The sequence below is a fragment of the Triplophysa rosa genome, linkage group LG17 (assembly GCF_024868665.1).
Source record: "Triplophysa rosa linkage group LG17, Trosa_1v2, whole genome shotgun sequence".
NCBI classification, from domain to species: Eukaryota; Metazoa; Chordata; class Actinopteri; order Cypriniformes; family Nemacheilidae; genus Triplophysa; species Triplophysa rosa.
Window position 1 is genome coordinate 20,571,093 of NC_079906.1, and position 20,134 is coordinate 20,591,226.

A 20,134-nucleotide genomic window follows, 5' to 3' on the forward strand; every position below is an offset into this window, starting at 1 on the left:
TCAAAAAACAACAAATCATTTTGTACCGTGCTGAAAATTCATCGTTCATTAACATTCTTATTAAACTGGAGGAAACACAAAATGCAAATCTTTTATTTGGTCACTTATTTACAGTATTTCATTTCTATACAAACAGTGTCCCCACGACACCTGGTGGGATTCATTCTGGCAGTTAAACAGGCTTTAACATATTGTTACAAATATCTGTATTTACTGGCGACTGAGATACCGTATATTGAACGAATTGTGAGTCTATACAAAATAAATCTCCTAACGTTCCAATTACTCATCCTCAGCTAACCATCTCATGATAGAGTTTACATTCAGTTTGATTTTGTACATTTCACACAGTTTATCTCAGAAATATTTAAATAAAGGTAATGAATGTTGCAGGTAAGAATGTTTTCTTACCGCTTTTTTGTTTTTCCTAAATAAATGCAATTGTTAAGCCTTTTCATTAAAACAATCAACTTCAGTAAACTTATAAATATAAGTAGTAAAAGTGATGCATTAACTGCATGGTTGAATTTATTTAGACTCAAACAAAATGGATTATCTGCATGATAAAATAGTTGGGGTGAAATACGACACATATATGTCATTTACAGGTTTTGTGATGTTCACCTGTGTGTGAGTATCCCGTGTATATAAGAATTAACTGCATATTTAGAAAAGTGCATGTGAAATTTACCGGGTGACTAAAAACAAGACTGTGAACAGCCGACAAGTCAATATGAAATCAGTACAAAGCATGAAAAATGCAATTCTACCCCTTTATTCAGAGGTAAAATGTAATGGAAGCCAAATGTGTCCGATCGAACCTCAATTTCATAGTCATCATTTATTTATATCAAAGGTTGTGTATACAATTATATATATATATTTAATCTATAATTATTAACAAAATAAAACGAAAGCTCCCCTCTTCCCAGCATCTGATCCAGATGATCGAAGATAATACAACATTTATTACAATACAAAAATACTGTACAGAGGCGCCTTAAAAATCTTCATGAAAAGCTCTCTATCCAGAAAGCACTTTGCTGAAATATTCTCACTACTCCAAAGAGTTCGTTAGAAATTGCACACAATCAGTCAAAAAGAATGTAATATTTTAATCCTGTTGTGAAGTTTCCTTTCATCCGAGATAAAAAAAGACCTCCGCTTGTGTCCCGCAACAGAGGGTGAGACTGAAGCTGAAAAATGATCTGTAGAGGCCTTTAGACGCTGCCCTTTAGAATTATAGCTCTCTTTTAACTGCACATCTGTAAATTAAGAAAATAAATAGTTTGAGTAAACAAAAAGCTATTTTTTATCCACCTTGGAATAGTCTCCCCCTCTTCACAGAGTTATTTTGCAACAGCTGGATTTCTGTCCTTGATGTCCCTGATATGAGAAATGAGGGCAAGCACCCGGCTAATAGCTACCACGCTAAACGCAACTACTGAGACCAACGTTGTGCATTTACATCGAGCATCATCATTGTAGACAGTACCTTGGCCAGCTCAGAGAAGCAAGCCTGAGAACAAGAAAAGAAAAAGAATGCAGTGTGCTTGGACTGCGCGAATGACCGCCAAGTGCTGCGGGTGCAACCTCATCCACTACATTCTCAGCATTGTTGAAATGAGTAATCAGTGTGCCACCTCTGAATCCACCAGCCTAACCCGTTTTCATGAGTTTGTCATTAAGAAGAAAACAAACCCAGCATTCCCACCCCGTGATGCTCGTGCACCAGCCTGAGAGAGTTGCCTCCGCCTCCCGCTTCCTGACAGTGGAGAGGCAGAGGTTCAAGTGTCCGCAGAATAAGATGAACAAAAACAAAAATCTCTTGAATCGGAGAGAGGTGGATGATAGAACAGAATGTGACAAAGGAAGTGACGAGAGGCAGAAGGACAGAAGTCAGTCCGTCTCCATGCTGACACAGGAAGAGTTTCCGTCAACGTCATCGGGGGTCTGAGCAGTAATGTGGTTGACTGGCTGGGTGGTTGAGGGTACGGGCGGAGGGACGCTGGGCTGACGGATCTTGTCTTGGCGCTGGTAGAACAGGAGGTAGGCGGCATTGGTCTAAAAAAAGAGGGAAATTAAATTTAAAAACATTATAATTAAAGACTTTGTATGTGGTTTGTGTGCATATCTTTTGACTTTAAGTTCATCTGCATGCTAGCATGCTACTATAGGTGACAAAAAATGTATATATTTAGCACATATACACATTTAAAAGTTACAATACTAAAAAAAAGCTTTGGAATCGACTGAAAAAAATAAAAAGACGGTGTTATCGTGAGAGTGAACTTGGATGGTAAAAGTCCTGCTTGAGGACAAGATATTATGACAATATCACCAACCTCCCTTGCATGTTCATGCTAATACTAGCATATAAAGGAAATCATATCAATTATGAAAACTAATCTTCACATTAATCTTACCATGATTTGTTCCTCCCTTGCATAGGTCACCTTACTATCATCAAAGTAATACCACTGGCCGTTGTCCTTGTTCCGGGCATAACTAGTATCTATTTAAAAAAAAAACAGGAAAAATAGGACTGTCAATTGATTCCAATACTAATTCACACTCTTATAATTGATGCGATGCTGCAGTGGCTTTAGGTTGACACAAAAGAGTGGTACATACAGTGTCCGTCCCTGAGTCCGCCGTAGTGGTTCGACACAGAGATCAGGTCATACGTGCAGGGAGGATCATCACTGTTGACTGTCTTCTTTAGGAGAAAATCGGAGAAGTCCAACCCCCTGCAAACACAAAACGAGAGGCGTTTTCCTCTATAACATCATTTCACCTGAAAAGCAGAACATTTACAAATCGTAATCGATCATGAGAGAACCGCATCGTACCGCAGAGGAAAATCCACAACGGTATCCAGTTTCTCTCTCGAGTACTTCGTGTAGGAGAAACGCTTTAGATGGATGATGAGCACCTCTGGCAAGGACCACAGATCCAGTTTCTTAGTGGCAAGCTGATGTTTCTTACACATTGGGCAATACCTGCACAAAACATAAACACATATCCACTTAAGTTACATTTGCAGAGTTACAAATGCAAATGCAATGAATGCAATGAATGCAAATAACCCTCGTTAATAGTCATTTATTTTGCTTATCAGATTTTAAAAGAGAGGAGAAAATACACGGTGTCTTTTGTTATTGACTTCGAAGGCTTGGCATCCAATTCAACTCTTCTGAAAAGCAAGTGAAACTGGTAAAATATCTTTATGATAATTATTTATAAGATATTTACAGTATATATTATATAAGATAAGATATTTATGACTTAATGATTCACCAGCATGCACATGTTCTTATGCATTTTGCATTAGCATTTGTCCAATAATTCTATACAAATCCCCAGGATCGAACATATGACTAATGCAATGCTGTATCAGGTACACTATTTGAGAGAATTACCAGGGGTTTTCCTCTTCCAGTGTCTCTACCGTGGTAAAGAGCTCTATACATTCCTGTAGCTGCACTATGGTTTGCTGGTGAGGGATGTCCATACTCGGATGCTTGATGTATTTCTGCATAAACACACAAACATCATGTGGGTGGAGCTTGAAAAGATACAGTCAACAGTCAAGAAACAGAAAGGAGGCCAAATTTGGCAGGATCTGCTAGAAAGAGACAGCAAGATTGTATACGATTTCTTGTCAGGCTGAATGAAATATGAATTTCAAACGAGCATTCATCAGAATTAAGTAATCTAGACCAGTTTTGGATCCAATCTGGTATTAAAACGCATCCCCTGTGAGCAGTTGTGTTTTTGTGTCTTTTCATGAAAACACACTGATTGTATTAAATGACAATAAGACAACCTAAAGTTTACTCTAAAAGATAGTTTACTCAAAAAAATTAAAGTTCTGTCATCGTTTTCTCACCCTCGTGTCTTTCCAAACTGCAGAACACAAAAGAAGATATTTTGAAGGATGTTGGTAACCAAACAACATTGGTCCCCTTTCACTTCCATTATATGAGGGTGAATAAATAAAGAATTTCTATTTTTGGGCAAACTGTTCCTTTGATACAGACACTGCACTAAAATTTCTGTCAATTCTTGCAACATTTGATTAGATTCGATTATGATTAGAGTAAAATACAAATATAACTTGTACAAATTATGAGCCAGTTTGAACAATTCTTTCTTTGTTTTGGCGCAGCAGAACATACACTAAAGCAGTAAATCGTGGATCTGATTTGCCCGCTTTATAGACCGTTTCATCTTAACAACATAAACAAACGGTACTGCGCATGCACACTTTTGTGACCCCACCTTAACTTCCGGTACCCATTCAAAACAATAAAGTGCCTGTAGATTATTTCTGATAACAATCAAAAGAAACCGAGAAGAACCGTTACTTGGCTAAACTTGTCTCTCCAATATTTTTTATTTAGACTGCGATACCAAGCTCAACCGCTAGATGTCAATGTACCATACGGTTTGTTTAAATGCGACCAAACTACAGGACCCATTCAACAAATCGTTTATTTAATACAATTATTATACTATAAAATAATCATATAAATAAATTTGAACATAAATGAAATAAAATATAAATAGTTATATTATTAGAATCTAACTAGGGGGTTATTAGAAGTTAACTGGGGGTCAGGCGCGCGCGTCTGATGAAACGGCATATAAGAGATTGTTAATTCCATAATGGAACGGCAGACAGAGTGATTCTTACTGATCACAGAGCTCATTACAGATCTCACCTCGGCCTCGTTCTCATTGTAGTATTTCTTCTTCATGTCAGGGTCCCAGTCAATGGCGATGTATGTCAGAGCTGAAGAGAAACAGTGACTCATATCATTAGCTGAACATTTTTATAAAAAACTATCCAGCAGCTCAACTCTGAATAGATGAGAATAAGGCATAGAGAGATAAAACCCCTTATCGCCGTGTTATAATTTGTCCATACATGACTAGACTGGAGGTATGAAAAAGCTCCTCAAGCAGAACTTTGGAAAGGTCTTTAATAGACACGGGAATCATTCTAATAGAATGGGAATCGCAATAATTTAACAGCATTTCTCATATGCTTATGTACAAAGCATCTAACAGTGTGTTTAAGTTATTTTTTACACCCCTTTAATATGTTTGTACCAATATAACATACTAAATTATATCTTAAAGGGGTCAAATGACACGGCTAAAACAAATATTATTGTTTTTTTTAGATGTAATGCAATGTGTATACACGATTTAAGGTTAAAAAATGCTGTATTTTCCACATACCGTGCATGTTTGTATCTCCTCTTTGCCCCGCCTCTCTGAAACGCGCCGATTTTTTACAAAGCGAGGTGTATGATTGGCCAGTTAACCAGTGCGTAGTGATTGGTGGAATACTGCAAGCGTGTGAGGGAAATGTAACGCCTCTTACCATATTTGGAACATCAGGTTCCAAAGCAATTGTACTGACAGGTACGCCCACCTTACTTGCGTGTACATTTGGTCGGTCTTAGTCAACTCATACCACGAACTGACGTAGATTTGTGGGGGTGTGGTTACACGAGGCGTTTCAGGCAGGTCTGGGTGAGCATTCGCTTTTAGATAGAATTCATATTTTGTTCAGACACTTTCATTTTTGCAATTTTACGTGTCTAATACATGCATGGGCAGCTTAGAAAAACACATATTCGCGCCATATGACCCCTTTAAACATGAATACTAAAACAACATTTTCATGCATTTATTAAAAAATGTACATGTGACCTGGGCCTGTTATGAAGAAATACAATATGAAAGTAAAAAATATATTTTTGAGCGTTTGCATTATTTCTCTAAACTCTGAAGTCTACTCACAGCTGAAAGAGAAGCTGCCATCCACATCCGCAGTTCCTCGCTCTGTGGTACCGTTTGAGTTTACCATCTGAATGGTAAAGAGGGCTTTCTTGGGTTTTTCAGTGCATCGCCGTCTTCCCACAGGTCTCGTATTTGGTTTTATGCACGCTGCTGCCCCTTCTCCATCTTCCTCCTCCTCTTCCTCCTCTTCCTCCTTTCCCGAAGGTTCCGCTCCAGCACCTTGGTCCCCGTCAGTTGCATCTTGGGAATTGGTGTCGGTGCTGCCGCATGCTGATTGGCCCTCCTCCGTACTGCTGCCCCGGTCCTGTTCGCTACTTGACTCCTCCTCAGCTCTCTCCTCCTCCTCAGCTCTCTCCTCCCCCTCGCTGTTCGGGCTGGCTTCCAATTGGCCGCTGCTGTGTTCTTCAGTTTGAGCGCTCTCTTGTTTTTCTTCCACTTTCTTGGAAGGCCCCGCCTCCTCTAAATCGTCCTCACCCTCATCTGCACCAACAAATCAAACATTGTCAGAACATAGAGATGATGTTTGATCATGCATTCACACACTGAAACAACACAAAGGAGAACAGACAGACAAGAGAGGAAAAACTGAATTTGATCTCAAATAATTTAGAATAAAATTGGATGCATTCAGAAATGTGTACTTTTACTGACATCTAGTGGATTCAGTGTCACACAAAAGCAAGACCCACTTGCCAAGAATCTTTCCGTGCCAGCAAATGTGTAACTTGTATTTTCAGTTTATAAACCGCACTCACAGATTCCTTAACTTCACTTTATTCACTATAACTGCAGATGTTATTTCCGGCTATCGTGAGAATGGAAAAGGGACCTTGTTTACTTGCTCACACAGACATGTTAGTAAATACAGTTTTAAATTCTAGTTTGATGAAAAACCAAGTCATACCATCACGAACTCCATTGGTCTGAGCCGTATACAACTCTTCTTCTTCTTCCTCTTCCTCATCCTCAGCTTCCTCTTCCTCTTCTACTTCTTCTGAAGGGTCAAGTGGTCGAACATACCGCCTGTGAAGGCAAATAACTGTTAGGGTTGATAATAACACAATTGTGCAACAAGCAAACCTGTGCCTTTATTTTCTTTGCAGAACACAAAAGAAGATATTTTGAAGAACGTTGGTAACCAAACAGCACTGGACCCCATTGACTTCCACTGTATGAACACAAAACCACATTTCTCAAAATATCTTCCTTTGTGTTCCACAGAAGAAATGTTCATATACATGTTTTAAACCACATAGGGGTAAATAAATGATGGCAGAATTGTTATTTTTGGGTGAACCGTCCCTTTAAGACAAACTAGTCCATTTCACACTATACAAGTTAAGACACAGTGCAGTGTGACTTACGTCAGTCTTTCACGGAAGAGCTCATAGAGATCATCTCGTGTGCACCGTGTGCGCGGTATGGACATCAGCAGCGGGTGACCGAACAGGGACGTGCCGTAGCTGTTGCTTCCTGACCCGTAATCTCTGTAGTGAGAGCGCTCGCGCATGTAGATAGCCAAAAGCACCTCTTCACTGCCCTGATCCAGAAAACCACTGCTCAACTCGTACCTGCAGCGACAACCCACAACATACATACATTTCATAAGAAGGCTGACATCAGTTTTGTATAATAATAAACTCCATAAATACTGTGTTATTTACAGTTAAATTCGGTAAAACGCAAACTATCTTCATGATAACTATGTGTGTGTGTTAGTGTATATGTACGATTTAGGCTGTTTACTCGGGTTCGATATTTACACAAATATGTCGTCCCGGTCCAATATACAGCTCAAGGACTCATCGGGCCGAAAAATCCTGTAGAATCGGTGATTGAAAACATCAGCCACAGCCATCTGAACAGAGAAGATCAATTATATGCATACATGACTTCAACTGCAAAGGTTTTCATTCTTAAGAACACGAACATTAAGCGAACTCCAGATTCTATTCATTTGTGAATGTGTTTGTAAAGGCTTTTTAAACCTGGTTGGGTGGGACGTCGGTTGCCTGCGTGAGTGCAGAGCACAAATCAAATATCCGGCCAGCTTTAGGGACGATCAAGCGATACTGCAGGAGGGTGGGAGACAAATGCATGATCAGTCATCACGATGTACAACCACAATAAAATAACAACAAGCAAGACACGGCAAGTTACCAGCCAGTAAATACATTAAGCACATGACTGCCCACACTTGTGGCGCACTTCCGAAGCTACACACAGTGCATTCAGATATACGTTTATCATATGCTTTATTCCTGTTCCCTGGGATTGAACTCATGACCTTGGCATTGCTAGTGCCGTCCTCTACCAGTTACGCTGCTGTAAATGTATATAGAACAATACACACCTGTGTTGGCTTGGCCATAGGATCCAGCGAGACGTAGAACACCTCCAAAACCCTTTCTTTACTGACAGGTAACGGCACGCTCAGGTAGCAGAAGGGGTCAAAGGTCACAGAGACCTTGTGGCACTCCGGGCACACTAGCGTTGACTTGAACAGCCCGTGGAATGTGTCAACGATGACCGAATCGTTCCGTCTCAGGTGGTTTCGCCAGGCCTCCTCAGCAACTTCCTGTGACACATCAACGCAACCGATCTTTTTATGGCTTTATCGACAGGACAGTAGAGACAGGTTATTTCTTTCCCCGAGTTGTTAATAGTCGTCTCTCAAGGATACAACAATACATTTGTACAGTTTTGATTGATCTAGACTACGTCAAATATAAGTGCACCTGGTCAGGTCTGCCGTCTGCATCCCTCAGCTCAATATACTCCTTTTTCTTCACCCGGTTAAGGTCTTCATGAAGACCGTCCAGCAGGAAGGACAGAAGCTCTTGAGAATCGTGCTGCTGGTAACCCAGGAACTGTGATGCAAAGTGGCCCACCTTAGTCTGCACAAACACACGAAACGGCAATGTTGTTAATGCACGTTGTGAAAAGCATTTGCAATACATTTGCATATGTTCAGTATTTAGTTGAACAGTTTTTCGAAATAATAAATAGAAACAACGTTTTTAAAAACTTCAACCACTGGGATTGTCTGTGCAGAGTGATCGATACACAATAACGTTACCTTAAACACCCGAGGAACCACCGAAAAATGCCTCCCCGACCACATCTGTTTGACGACATCAGCGTAGGCTTCTGCGATCTCTCCCTTCATGCCCAGTGGGTTGCTAAAGTTAAGCTCGTCCAGATACAGGTTCTTCAAGAAGTACTCGGTCAGTGGCGGCGTGTTACTCAGACACTACATCGTTAAAGATAAAAAGGGTCGACTAAAGAGGAAGTTGAAATGAAAAGACCACTAAACGTTCTAAAGTTTTAGAGCCTAGATATTTGGTTTAAGGTAGAATGCACATGTTGCTGGGCGAGTAACGTGGCCAAGTTAGTTTTGGGTTTGTTTAAGTTTCTAGCTGTAATTATGAAAAATTGTATTTAGGTAAAAAAATTAAGGTAAGGTTGGTTTCGTGTTTGTTGTGTTAAACAAAGGGAGGAATCAACCTACATAGTTATCTTTAAAAGTCACAGATATTTGTGAAAGGGTGTGCAGGAGTTCATAACCTCTGACCTGTAGGGCTGAATTCATGAAGCAGGTGTTGCCCAGGTTTGTAAGGCCGCACACTCCAGGAGACCCTCGATACGAGTCCTGATCTTCAGCAGAGTTCCTCCTGGAGATAAACCATCTTATTATGGCTCGTTGGAATGCTTGATTCTCATTGGCCAGTCGCGACATTTGCAGGTTCGTTATTTCCAGATAACAACCGCTCAAAACTAATAACGCACGGTAACCCGGATGCAGCAAATCATTTGACAGGTTTTTTTGACAAATAAGATATAAATATGTCTTATAATAACATATATGACATTACATTGACAAATGATTAACCCAAATAGCCTGTTTCGTGACATTTGTACGTCATTTCTTACCTTAAAACCGAAAGTAAATGGTTTTTCCTCGCGCAAGGTCTGCATTCGGTAAAAATGAGCTAACAAAATATTTCAAAATCACATTTCATGTCCAGTTTTTTCTCATGTGGCAAGTAGCCTTGTAACAAGCGGGATAATGTACAAGCAGCCGGCTGTTATCGCGAAATAAGTGTGATAACAATATATGATATTTCTGCGATAACAACAGGCTGCCTGTACATTATCCCTTACTTACATTATCATGTTATAACCAACTGAGCTGTCTACACTGTGTACATCATACACATTAAAATGTTATATGTGAACATAGTTTAAATGCTGCGGTTCACAGCATAAATCCTAAATTGGCCTTTGAGTTCTGTGAATTTCCTTCAGCAATTTGGGTGTTTAATTATTGAGATGACTTTTCATTTGCATTCAAAGTCCAGTGTTTGAAATTTAGCGGCATCTAGTGGTGAGGTTGCGAATTGCAACCAACGGCTCACTCCACCGCTCCCCCCCTCCCTTTCGAAGCCTTACGGTGGCTCACACAGAACTAAGATGTCGTCACGTTTTCGCTTCTTTGCCAAAGAAGATCACGTATTTATGAAACACGTTCTGTAGAGCAGTTTGTCCGTTTAGGGCTACTGTAGAAACAACATGGTGAATTCCACGAAAGGGACATGCGGTGGATGTAAAGATAATAAAAACATAACGCTTCATTGTCTGAGGTCTTTATACACCCCTGAAGACATAGTTATGTATATTATTTTGCATTCCTGTCAATACATCTCCCGAAAAATTACACACTGGACCAAAAAACTATTTTACTCTTGTGAGTGACAAAGGGAAGCCGAAATCTCCAAACTCACATGATCTGAGGTCTGGATGTGGGCCACGTACCATCGGCATTCCTTATCTCCATAATCACTGTCTGTAGAGTAGGAAACGCATGTTAGGACACGATAACTTTTTCACACTATCATACACATGAAGACATGCAGAACAGTCATTTCCAGTGTGAAGCAGGTGGGTGAAAGGTATGCACATGTCACGGTGCCAGTGTGCGTGTTTTTTTTTGCGGGGACTGTAAACGTAACTAAATTGTAACCGAGTTGTGAAAATAACTGGGAGGTGTGTGGTGTGTGTTTACCATGCCAGAGCTGAGACAGACGTCCAGGACTGTCATGTTAAGGTTGCGTAACCTCTCTGAACTCGTATCCGTATTTCTCATCCACAGCCGACACTCAGACGACTCGGACACCATAAACTGTTGCCGTATATGTTGCTGTATGGCATCTGTTGAACAAAAACATACACATAAATGAACACACCTGATCGACAGGGTTCACGCCGTGTTTTAAAACCACAATTACATACCAAACATAAACAAAGATCTGTTAAGAAAAACTGCATATCAAGTTTAACATTTAGAAAATGCCAAACGCTGCCTGTCTGTTAACTGTGTATGTGATGCGTGTGTCTAAATATGTTTTGGGCCGCTGTACACGTTAAAATCCTTCACTCACGTATTTTGTCAGCGCGACTGAACTGCGCAGTCACGGTGTTCTCCAAGTTGCTAAAGAGACAGAGCTGGACCTCCACAGGGTAGATTTCTACTTTAACAGTGCTGGGAAGGTCAATGACCTGGAAATGAAAAGATATTTGAAATAAAGCCACATTTGTAACCCCACATCAAAAGAAAAGTTGCTTTGGAGCTTATTACGTTGTGATAAAACATCCCAAAAATAAACATTTCACACAAACATTCATGATAAAACTACCTTTCTCTCCAAGGCAGGCTGGTCATCCATCATGTCATACCATGACAACAGTTTGCGCCAAGCTTCTGCCGGGAGCAAGACAAAGTCTTCATTCTCCGCCAGTCGTTCCTTCAGGTGGTAGGAATCCAGATCTGCAAAAAACACATCAAATAAATTAAAACAGCCAGAGTTTTAGCGCAGATTTACCGTAAACATCATGGGCACAACAAAGAAACGATCTGACTTGCCTTCAAAAAGCTCAGCGTTATCAATCTTCCCCGGATAAGAGGAGGAATTTTGGTCCCCGGTGTCAACATACTCTTTCCACTGGTCATACCATCTCTTGTCCAACAAATACCTGTAATACAGATAAGCAACCTATTACAGTTAACCCATCAATGCAACGTCATGAACTGCGCTGTCCTGATGAAGATTATTTGCTTGTAAAGCCATCCGACGAAATCATTGTTTACTTTAAAGATAACGAGCTTCAGGTCAAATCTGTTTCATGTCAACTGAACGGACTGTGATGGGTAGACATGGATTAAGACGCCAGCAGCATGTCGACTGCTTCCAGAGAAGCTCTGTCTTTCCTGTCCGAAGCACAAATCGAAAGTAACTTTTCCACAGCAGAATGGCACACCTTCCAAAGCTGGAAGTGAAAGCGAAGTGTATGCCCTATCACAACAACATAAGATCCAATAAAACCAGACGATAAGACGATCTGATCAATGAAAACAAACCGAAAGAGACTCGAGCACAGGTGAAGATATTAACATCTGAAAAGACATCCCATCTGTCAAACTTAAACCGAGTTACAGCATTCATTAAAAAAGTAAACATACCAATTATTAGCTGAAAACACAAATGCTCTTTTACTTTCTTTGACGTTACTTTATCTCTATACAATCTGAAACTCGCATTGGCCTGTCCGCTTATAAACCTCTAGGCTTCAGGAATCACAAACCCAACCTCGTTTATCTCGTTTTATTAGTTATTCTCACCAACGAGTGTTTGTTTACTATTTGCTAACTGTTTACTCTTGTTTGTTTGCTTGTTTATAATTTGGGGGTGAAGTTTCTCTCACCAACTGTCCCCAGCCCGGAGCTGCTGGTTCCGGTTCAGGTTCTCGATCTCCCGCCGCTGGGTCTCTAGTCCGGGAGGTTCGGTGGCCGAATCGGTGCCGCCGTTAGCAGCCATAATCTCTCATAAAGATCCAAAAAGCGCCACTCGAGCCCACCGCCGCATAGAAACACCGGAACGTTTTGACGCAGGAAGCAGGAAGCGCTCGGGATGATGACTTCCGCCCTGCTTGTGAGGGGCGGAACTGCGGGGGCGTGGCTGCCATAGTGTGTCGAATGTCGATCGTCGTTTATATGATTTGATTACGAAAGTGCTATGAGAAAGATTTGTGTGTTAAAAACACCTTCTGTGTTACTGTTTTTAATATTAATGTAATAATATCACAAAGAGGTAGTTTTAATATACAAATATTTAATTATTTTGTTAAATAATAATATTTTTATACAGACACACTTAACATGTTAAATAACCAGAAAGTACCAGCTAGGTCAGTTTATTTAAAAATGTAATCTTAAATAATTTAATATGAGTATCTAGTTTAATGTTTTGCTGTAACAATGCAAGGTCCACCATGTGGCAGTGTTTGCCAACAATTCATGAATTCATGAGAATTTTTTTCAAATCAGCTATTTGATTTGCTCCAGTTTACACATCTTATTTATCTTAAACACATAAAAAATGCTTTTGTTAAAGCTGTCATTCTTTTAATTCATACATTTAAAAATGTATATGTAATTCCTAAAAATACTGTATGTCCTTCTATTTCTGTCATTCCTGACATTAAATATGTGCAGGCTATAATGCTAGTGTTCAATTGAGTGAGACATTCCCGCCTCTCTGATTAAATACAGTGAAAATAAGTTATTTCTGATCTTCTGTTCTATTCTCAGACCAAAAAAGGCCTTGAATTGATTGCCCCTGAACCTTTGGACAAGCAAATGTATCATTTTGATAACTTCATATTTTCAACTCACTGCTCCGTGTAACTGCCCAGCAGGACTGATGTGTGAACAACTGCAGTTAAATGTTTAATCTGCAGTGCATTTCAGTCAATCTTTAGCAGTGGTTAAATTTATATGCTGTCATCATATTTCTTTACCTCAAGGGTGATTCATATGGCTATAGGAAGGACTGACTTGAGTTGAGCTTAGACCGTCTTTTAATTGTGTTGTGAAGGAGAGAGAAAAGCTATTTTGTCACAAAAAAATCATCATCCATCATAATGTTTTTTTCCATCAACATATCCTGTCACACACGATTTAAAGTCCCAGTGAAATTAAAAATGACAATGCATATTTTTTCATTAAATATTGCAGCGTTTATTGTAAATAGTTTATCAGTGTCGGTCATTCTCTATTCAAAATGCGTGTGCCCTCATAATCTTTAGTTAAAATCTGAAAATGCACTTCCTGTAATGACTATCCATCTTAAATGACGCAAGTTAGACGGCTTGAGCGGAGCATCCGTTAACTCCTCCCCTTCAACTGCCAGTCTGCTGCCAGTTCCGTTTCAAAATGCAATGGCTGTTTTTATACATTCACTCGGAAATGCGTAAAAATACTGAAGTAAAAACGATCGCAACTTCCGGTTCACGGGGATTTTAAACAACTACACTCTTAAAAAAATGTGCTTCAAAAGGTTCTTCGATGCCATAGAATATTTATTGGTAAAGTGATTTGTGAAATCACACAGCAATGCAATATAAGAGCATGCAAAATGCATATGAATTTGGACCCTTGTGTTTTGCATGCAAAATAAGTGAACGTTTTTTACTTATTATTTTTCACAACCACCTTGACTTACTATATCTATAAAACCATAAAACACCAAAGTATGCTATTATAAAGAATAAATATATGCAAAATGTTGCATTCACTGAACTATACATATATATAAATATTAGTGAACATACTGTGATCAATGAATAGATCATTGATTCACAATGTGTGTCAATAAATGTATGTCTAAAAAGTTGCTGTAGGCCTTTATTAAACCATTTTTGAGACCTCAAACACTTAAAAAAACCAACCTGTATAATTCAGAACAATATGTTTTATTTACAACATAGAACCATATTTCAGGAAACAGTTTATTCATTTACACCATGTCCGTTTGCTTCGTCTGTTAGTGGTTTTAACATTTACCAAACAATTCAGAACAATTCATTTATCAAAACAATGACATCATACAGACACTTACAATGCTTTTAAGTGCATTTCCTTGTAAAAGTATTTTTAGATAAATACCAACTCAGAATGGACCTTCTAAAAAACAAATATAAATATGTCAAATCCTTATTAAAGTAATGTGGTAATACATACAGCAATCATGTTACACAATAAGACTTCATAGCTTCCCATGCAAACTGTCAAACACAAAGTAACTGGAACACACAAAATCATAGGTTACTTAGTCTTTTTTCTTCCTTTAAATTCTTCTATTTACAAAGCAAAGCCGTTTTCATGTATTATGCTTCACTACTCCGCATTCTGGATGCCGTACTGATCATTTTTCTGATTTTTGATACAGGTTTCTCTGTACAAGCACCAACATATCTTTGGCCAAGGAGATCAATCGTTGAAGAATTATCATCAGTATTAATTTAAGTAAAATATTGTCTGAAAAAGAGCTCATAGATAATGTGCAGTTATAATAATTAAAATAAATATTAGATATATAAGATGCACAGGCTATCAAATACACAGCTGAATCAAGTGTCTAAATTAATCTGAGTTTGTAATAAAATTGTGAATTATGAGACAGTTTGATCTGATAAAGCAGTGACTTTGCTGTATGGTTAAAAGAGAGGGTCTGTTTGTCTTCAGTATATTTATCAAAACTTTCCTTGGGGTGCTAAGGTCTACAACTTCACCAGTTGTAAACATCTCATGCTAGTAACTTAATACGTAAACCATATACAATAAACTGAAAAAAAATCAAGAAAAGAGATATTAAGAGAAAAAGAGATATTAATTCAAATGACACTGTGCTATCGGCAAAAATCCCCTGTATGAGAAAGGCTTCTGGACACATTCTATCTATGAAGTATTTCAAGTGTTAAACAAAGATGCTCGATGAATTATTTTCTGTTCGCAGCGTTTGCAATTTGTTTTTCACAGCACGTTGCCTTTCTTACCATCCTCACCTGGAACAAACAAAACACAACCCAGCAAAACTCTCCCTTTGATTCAGTTCCTCTGTGTTTTGATAGTAAACAGCTGTTCCAAGGGTCACCTGTAATTACAAAAATACACTTCCGTAAATATGAGAAACTCAGCAAAAGTCAGCAAACAATGTTGGTTGGCACTTTGTGAATTTTGGCACTTTGGGCTTGCCACAAAAGAATTTGACCCGATACAAAAATATTTGACCCAACCACAGATAAAACAACCCATCAGTTTTTAAAGTGCATTTTTATTTTAAAAATAAATATAAGTTGATATTTCGTTATCTTTTTTTGTTGCGCTATTCCATACATGATTTTATACTACATCATGTTTCCTTCTGATGCTACCAAGTCTCACAACAACTCATCAAAAGTTTCCTTACCAACATCTGAGAGCTCTTTTGTGTCCAAGCACAAAAGGTCATGCAACAACTACAATTTTGTATGACAAAGTGAAACAGATATGGCTTCTGGACATGAAAAGTCTCGCCGGCACGCTGATTCTTTCTCCGAACAACTTCCTCCTTGGAAGTGACACCCACGAGTGACAGATCTGGAGAGAAAGCAAGACGTGGCATCACGGCTTATGTGTCTCCTTGGAACAGATCAGAGCTGTCTTTACATCAGGCTGTTGGATGCTCCTTTGACAAAAAAAAAAACGCTTCTTGGAGTCGCTCATGGTGGACGTGGGTGTTTTCTCTTATTACTCAAGTGAATCATGAAGGTTTGGTCTCATTTCCCATGACTGCAGTATCTTTCAGCGGAGGCAAATACAGTCCTCTCATGGCTACATCTCTTACGAATAGACAGCCATTATAGTAGTTGTTTTATGTAACAGTCATTTTTGATATCAGTATGGGAATACCACCAAAATGCTGCTTATATTTTTCAGAGAAAAAGTGTTATGTGTGATTCAACGTTCTACCTGGTATTCTGGAGTTTTGAAATCCTAAATCGCAGACATAGCTACATTTGCAAATGGAAAACATGAGAAAATAACACAGGAAAGCTATTGTTTGCCCACAGTGATGCTAGGGGTGCAGTGGCTGGTTGCCAGGGTGTTGCTATGCAGCTTTCTGAGTGCTCAACTAAGACCTATGTACATTAAACAACTCTAGTGACTCTGTTTTCATATTAATCAACTACTCAACATAAATCCCAAAAAGCATTTGAAGCTGAAAAAGAGTCCACATGGCTATTTATTTGAGCAGTAGTTCCACCAGCTGGCTGTTTGTCCAGAGTGATTCATCATATACTGACATCAGACACTGTCTCGCTGTGCTTTCTGGAAATAAAACGCCTTGATTAAGGACACAGGAGTGATACAACCCGTGCGAGAGCTCACAACACACACATCACTACTTATGTTTCTTTTATATACAGCTGTGACAAAAATTAAGAGATTATTACAAATTTTCATTTCTAGATGTATTGTGGTCATTCCAGTCCAGTGTCTGTTGAATTTCAACAAAATCAAACCTCAGGAGTGACGAAGTCATCCTGACAAGACATACAGGTTAACACATCAAAAAACAATTGTTGAACTTTTCCTAAATACATGTACAAATATGACTGTTATATTGCTTAAACGTGAATATGAACTTGTTTTCTTTGCAATATTTAAGGTCTGAAAATAAAGAGCATCATTTCTGTTATTATGACTTGTTTCTCCAGTTTTCTCTTTCTTCAAATAAATGCAAATAATAACAATATTTTTATTTGAAATCTGGGAGAAATATTGTTAGTAAAAATGATCATTAAACCTAAACAAATACCTATTAATAGTAAACTGGTCTCTTTTCCCCCGACTGTATAATTACCTTATTAAAAATGTAAATACAAAGGAAGAGAGAACTCAAAAAACTGTCTGTCAAAAATAAAAGTTTAGTTTGGAACAAGAAAAAATACTTTTTTTTAGTAAATATTTGATTTATGTTTATTCATATTATAATTTATATGCCTATAACTTGCTATAAAAAGCTATATTTCGAATTTCTTATAGCTTCAACAGTAGTTTATTAAAATATCAATTAGAGTTTGAATTAGTTGTCTAATTAAATGTGCTTTATTCTAAGCACTGGCTTATAACACTTAGCGTTGTGCTGTCTCTTTGAAGCCATATTTCATTGCAGCCTGGAGAAGTATCTAAAACAGCCAGCATCATTTTAAGAATTTTCTGCAGCTTTAGTGATTTTTTACTTCCAAAAGCTCAGTAATAGGGAAGTCATGAAATGTGCTGCTTTAGACTCTGTGTGTTGGGGAAGCAAATGTGTGCTGGAAAGATAGCGAACCAGTAGAAAAGAAATCTAAAAGCATTTCTCTGCAAAAAACTAAGCCAAAGAGCCATGGAGAGACAGAGAAAGAGAGAGAGGAAGAGAGAGAGAGATGTTATGGATCTGAAACGGGCACTCAATACAACTCACTTAAAAGGATACAGGGCACCTTAAATATTGATTTTAAGGCATTGAGTCCTCCAGTAATCCCATCTCCAGAGTTTTGAGGACAGTTTATTGCAATGAAATTTATTACTGAACGACATTTCTCAGCAGATTTACTGTTAGAAGTCATCCGAGTGCAGCTTGCTGTAAACCAATTGAGCCGGTGGAAGAATTCACTCTTAGCTGCACGCACTGGGTAGCAGAGAGGTTAAAAATATAATTTGGCTAACTTTGCTTCACTATTTGGGCCTTTAAAGGCAAGGGACTCTATAATAGTGGTGATTCTGGAGAGAAGGATGTATGTGGAGTCTAAAAATGATCCATATTCCCAAAACTGCTTTAAAAGAATAAAGAAATTATATAAATGTATACATCATAACAAATGTTATATATAGGGCTGTCACAATACCAGATTTTCACTACGTGGGTATTGTAGCTCACAATATTAATACTGCAATATCTATTAAAATATTGTATGATATACTTATATAATTATTTATGATATAATATGATATGGTATTATATATATTATAGAATAATATATTATTATATCTAACATGATTTTTTAATATTATTTTTAATTATTACATAAATCATTATATATGATTATATACATTATTATATTATATTTGACACCCGTTTTATTACTCCCCTAATATTATACTATAAAACTTTTCTATTTTCTATATTCCTACATAATTCTGTTACCTGCTACTGAGTCCTGTCTGGCTCGATCTTGGTCTCTCCGTTCTGCTTGTCATTGAGGGATTTCTGCGAGAGCCGCGAGGACATGGTGGCAGCTTGGACGACGGCCTTGAAGCTGCGCTTGCGTTTCTGCACGTTCTGCTCGGGGTGTAAGATGATGATGTAGACTTTAGGTATGTAGAGCATCCCCAGAGACACGGAGGCACTGAGACTCATGGACACGGTCAGCGTCGTCGTCTGGATGAACATCTACATTGCAAACAAAAGCATAACCATTAAAACGCTCAGGTGAGTTCTATGTTTACAAATAGGATCTCCTATATATAACTCTCAGTTATTCGTATTTCCTATAAAGAGCATAGAAAAAATACAGCCTGCCTACAAAGAGCGCATTGTCAAACCGGAAATAGCACATCCAGTATTAGCAGCATGTATTTAAGAGCATCCTAAGTGGGAAGCTACCTGGGCCGTTTAATCTATGCAGGAACAGCTAAAGCTTTAATTCCTGCTGACAAGGCTTCTGGCTCAATTAAGATGTAAAGCAGACATTGTCTTTCAGGTTTTCCGAACATTCCCGTTATCAGCCACCTCCCACAGTAAACCCCTCAGAACCTCATTGGTGGGCGGAGGCGCTTTTGTCTCTGTGTCACAGTGTGTCTTTGGGAGACAAGAGGGGAAAAAAGACTCTTTTTCCTCATCTCATCCCTTTCACTGTCTCGCATATCAAACGGCTCTTCAAAAGAGAAACTGTGCGTAATACAACTTGGACTTGTTATCATGAGACTGGCAGCTTGTTGCTTACTTCAATGTCTTCATATTAAAATGACTTCATTTCGTATCATTTTCTACTAGAGGACTTAAGCGTTGACTCCGCTCCGCTCTTTTGTTGACGGATTGGAGCGGAACTGTGAGCGCATGCTGTTGAGTAAACACAGAGATCCCGTAGCATATATTTTCGCATTATGTTTTGCTTTTGAGATGTGCAAGACATCTGAAACTTTAACGTGCAATATTTCTCTCTGTTGAAAATGCGTGAGCACAGCGGGAATAATTTTCCCACATCAAATATCTGAGTCATATTCTCTGTTTTATAGCTCTTGGGAGATTTGATGGAGTATTATTTGAAGCATCAACTTAGTCTCAGATATTTCTCCTAAATCACTTAGAAATGAGATTTTCTCTCCCCTTTTTGATGTTTTGGAGACAACAACGGAGATATTGAAGAGATCTCACCGGTGATGACATGCTCT

General features: G+C 38.5%; 2 protein-coding genes across 3 annotated transcripts in view; both read right to left on the reverse strand.

Annotated features, from left to right (window-relative positions):
- Positions 1 to 77: 77 nt before the first annotated feature.
- Positions 78 to 12,770, reverse strand: usp11 (ubiquitin specific peptidase 11). The gene is made up of 21 exons (XM_057356754.1): positions 12,580 to 12,770; positions 11,741 to 11,850; positions 11,514 to 11,644; positions 11,259 to 11,376; positions 10,883 to 11,028; positions 10,602 to 10,663; positions 9,392 to 9,491; positions 8,897 to 9,070; positions 8,556 to 8,714; positions 8,171 to 8,395; positions 7,806 to 7,889; positions 7,581 to 7,675; positions 7,182 to 7,388; positions 6,722 to 6,840; positions 5,818 to 6,297; positions 4,728 to 4,798; positions 3,423 to 3,535; positions 2,853 to 3,002; positions 2,635 to 2,750; positions 2,427 to 2,515; positions 78 to 2,064 (listed from the first exon to the last, which is right to left on the reverse strand). The coding sequence occupies exons 1-21, from the start codon at positions 12,690 to 12,692 to the stop codon at positions 1,900 to 1,902; spliced, it is 3,027 nt and encodes a 1,008-aa protein (XP_057212737.1). The 5' UTR covers positions 12,693 to 12,770; the 3' UTR covers positions 78 to 1,899.
- Positions 12,771 to 14,618: 1,848 nt separating this feature from the next.
- The window catches only part of grm6a (glutamate receptor, metabotropic 6a), a 38,454-nt gene continuing 32,938 nt past the window's right edge, over positions 14,619 to 20,134 (reverse strand). For both annotated transcript variants that reach the window (XM_057357303.1, XM_057357302.1), the window contains exons 11-12: positions 18,888 to 19,133; positions 14,619 to 15,809 (exon numbers count right to left, since the gene is read on the reverse strand). In XM_057357303.1, the coding sequence (XP_057213286.1) occupies positions 18,891 to 19,133 (243 nt within the window). In that variant the 3' untranslated portion in view covers positions 14,619 to 15,809; positions 18,888 to 18,890. The remainder of the gene's footprint in view (positions 15,810 to 18,887; positions 19,134 to 20,134) is intronic.

Coding starts and splice junctions, on each gene's coding strand:
- usp11 (XM_057356754.1), bottom strand. CDS start 12,692: ATGGCTGCTAACGGCGGCACCGATTCGGCCACCGAACCTCCCGGACTA. Junction 11,851..12,579: donor CTCCGGGCTGGGGACAGTTG/GTGAGAGAAACT, acceptor TCTGTATTACAG/GTATTTGTTGGACAAGAGAT. Junction 9,071..9,391: donor TCATGAATTCAGCCCTACAG/GTCAGAGGTTAT, acceptor TTAACGATGTAG/TGTCTGAGTAACACGCCGCC.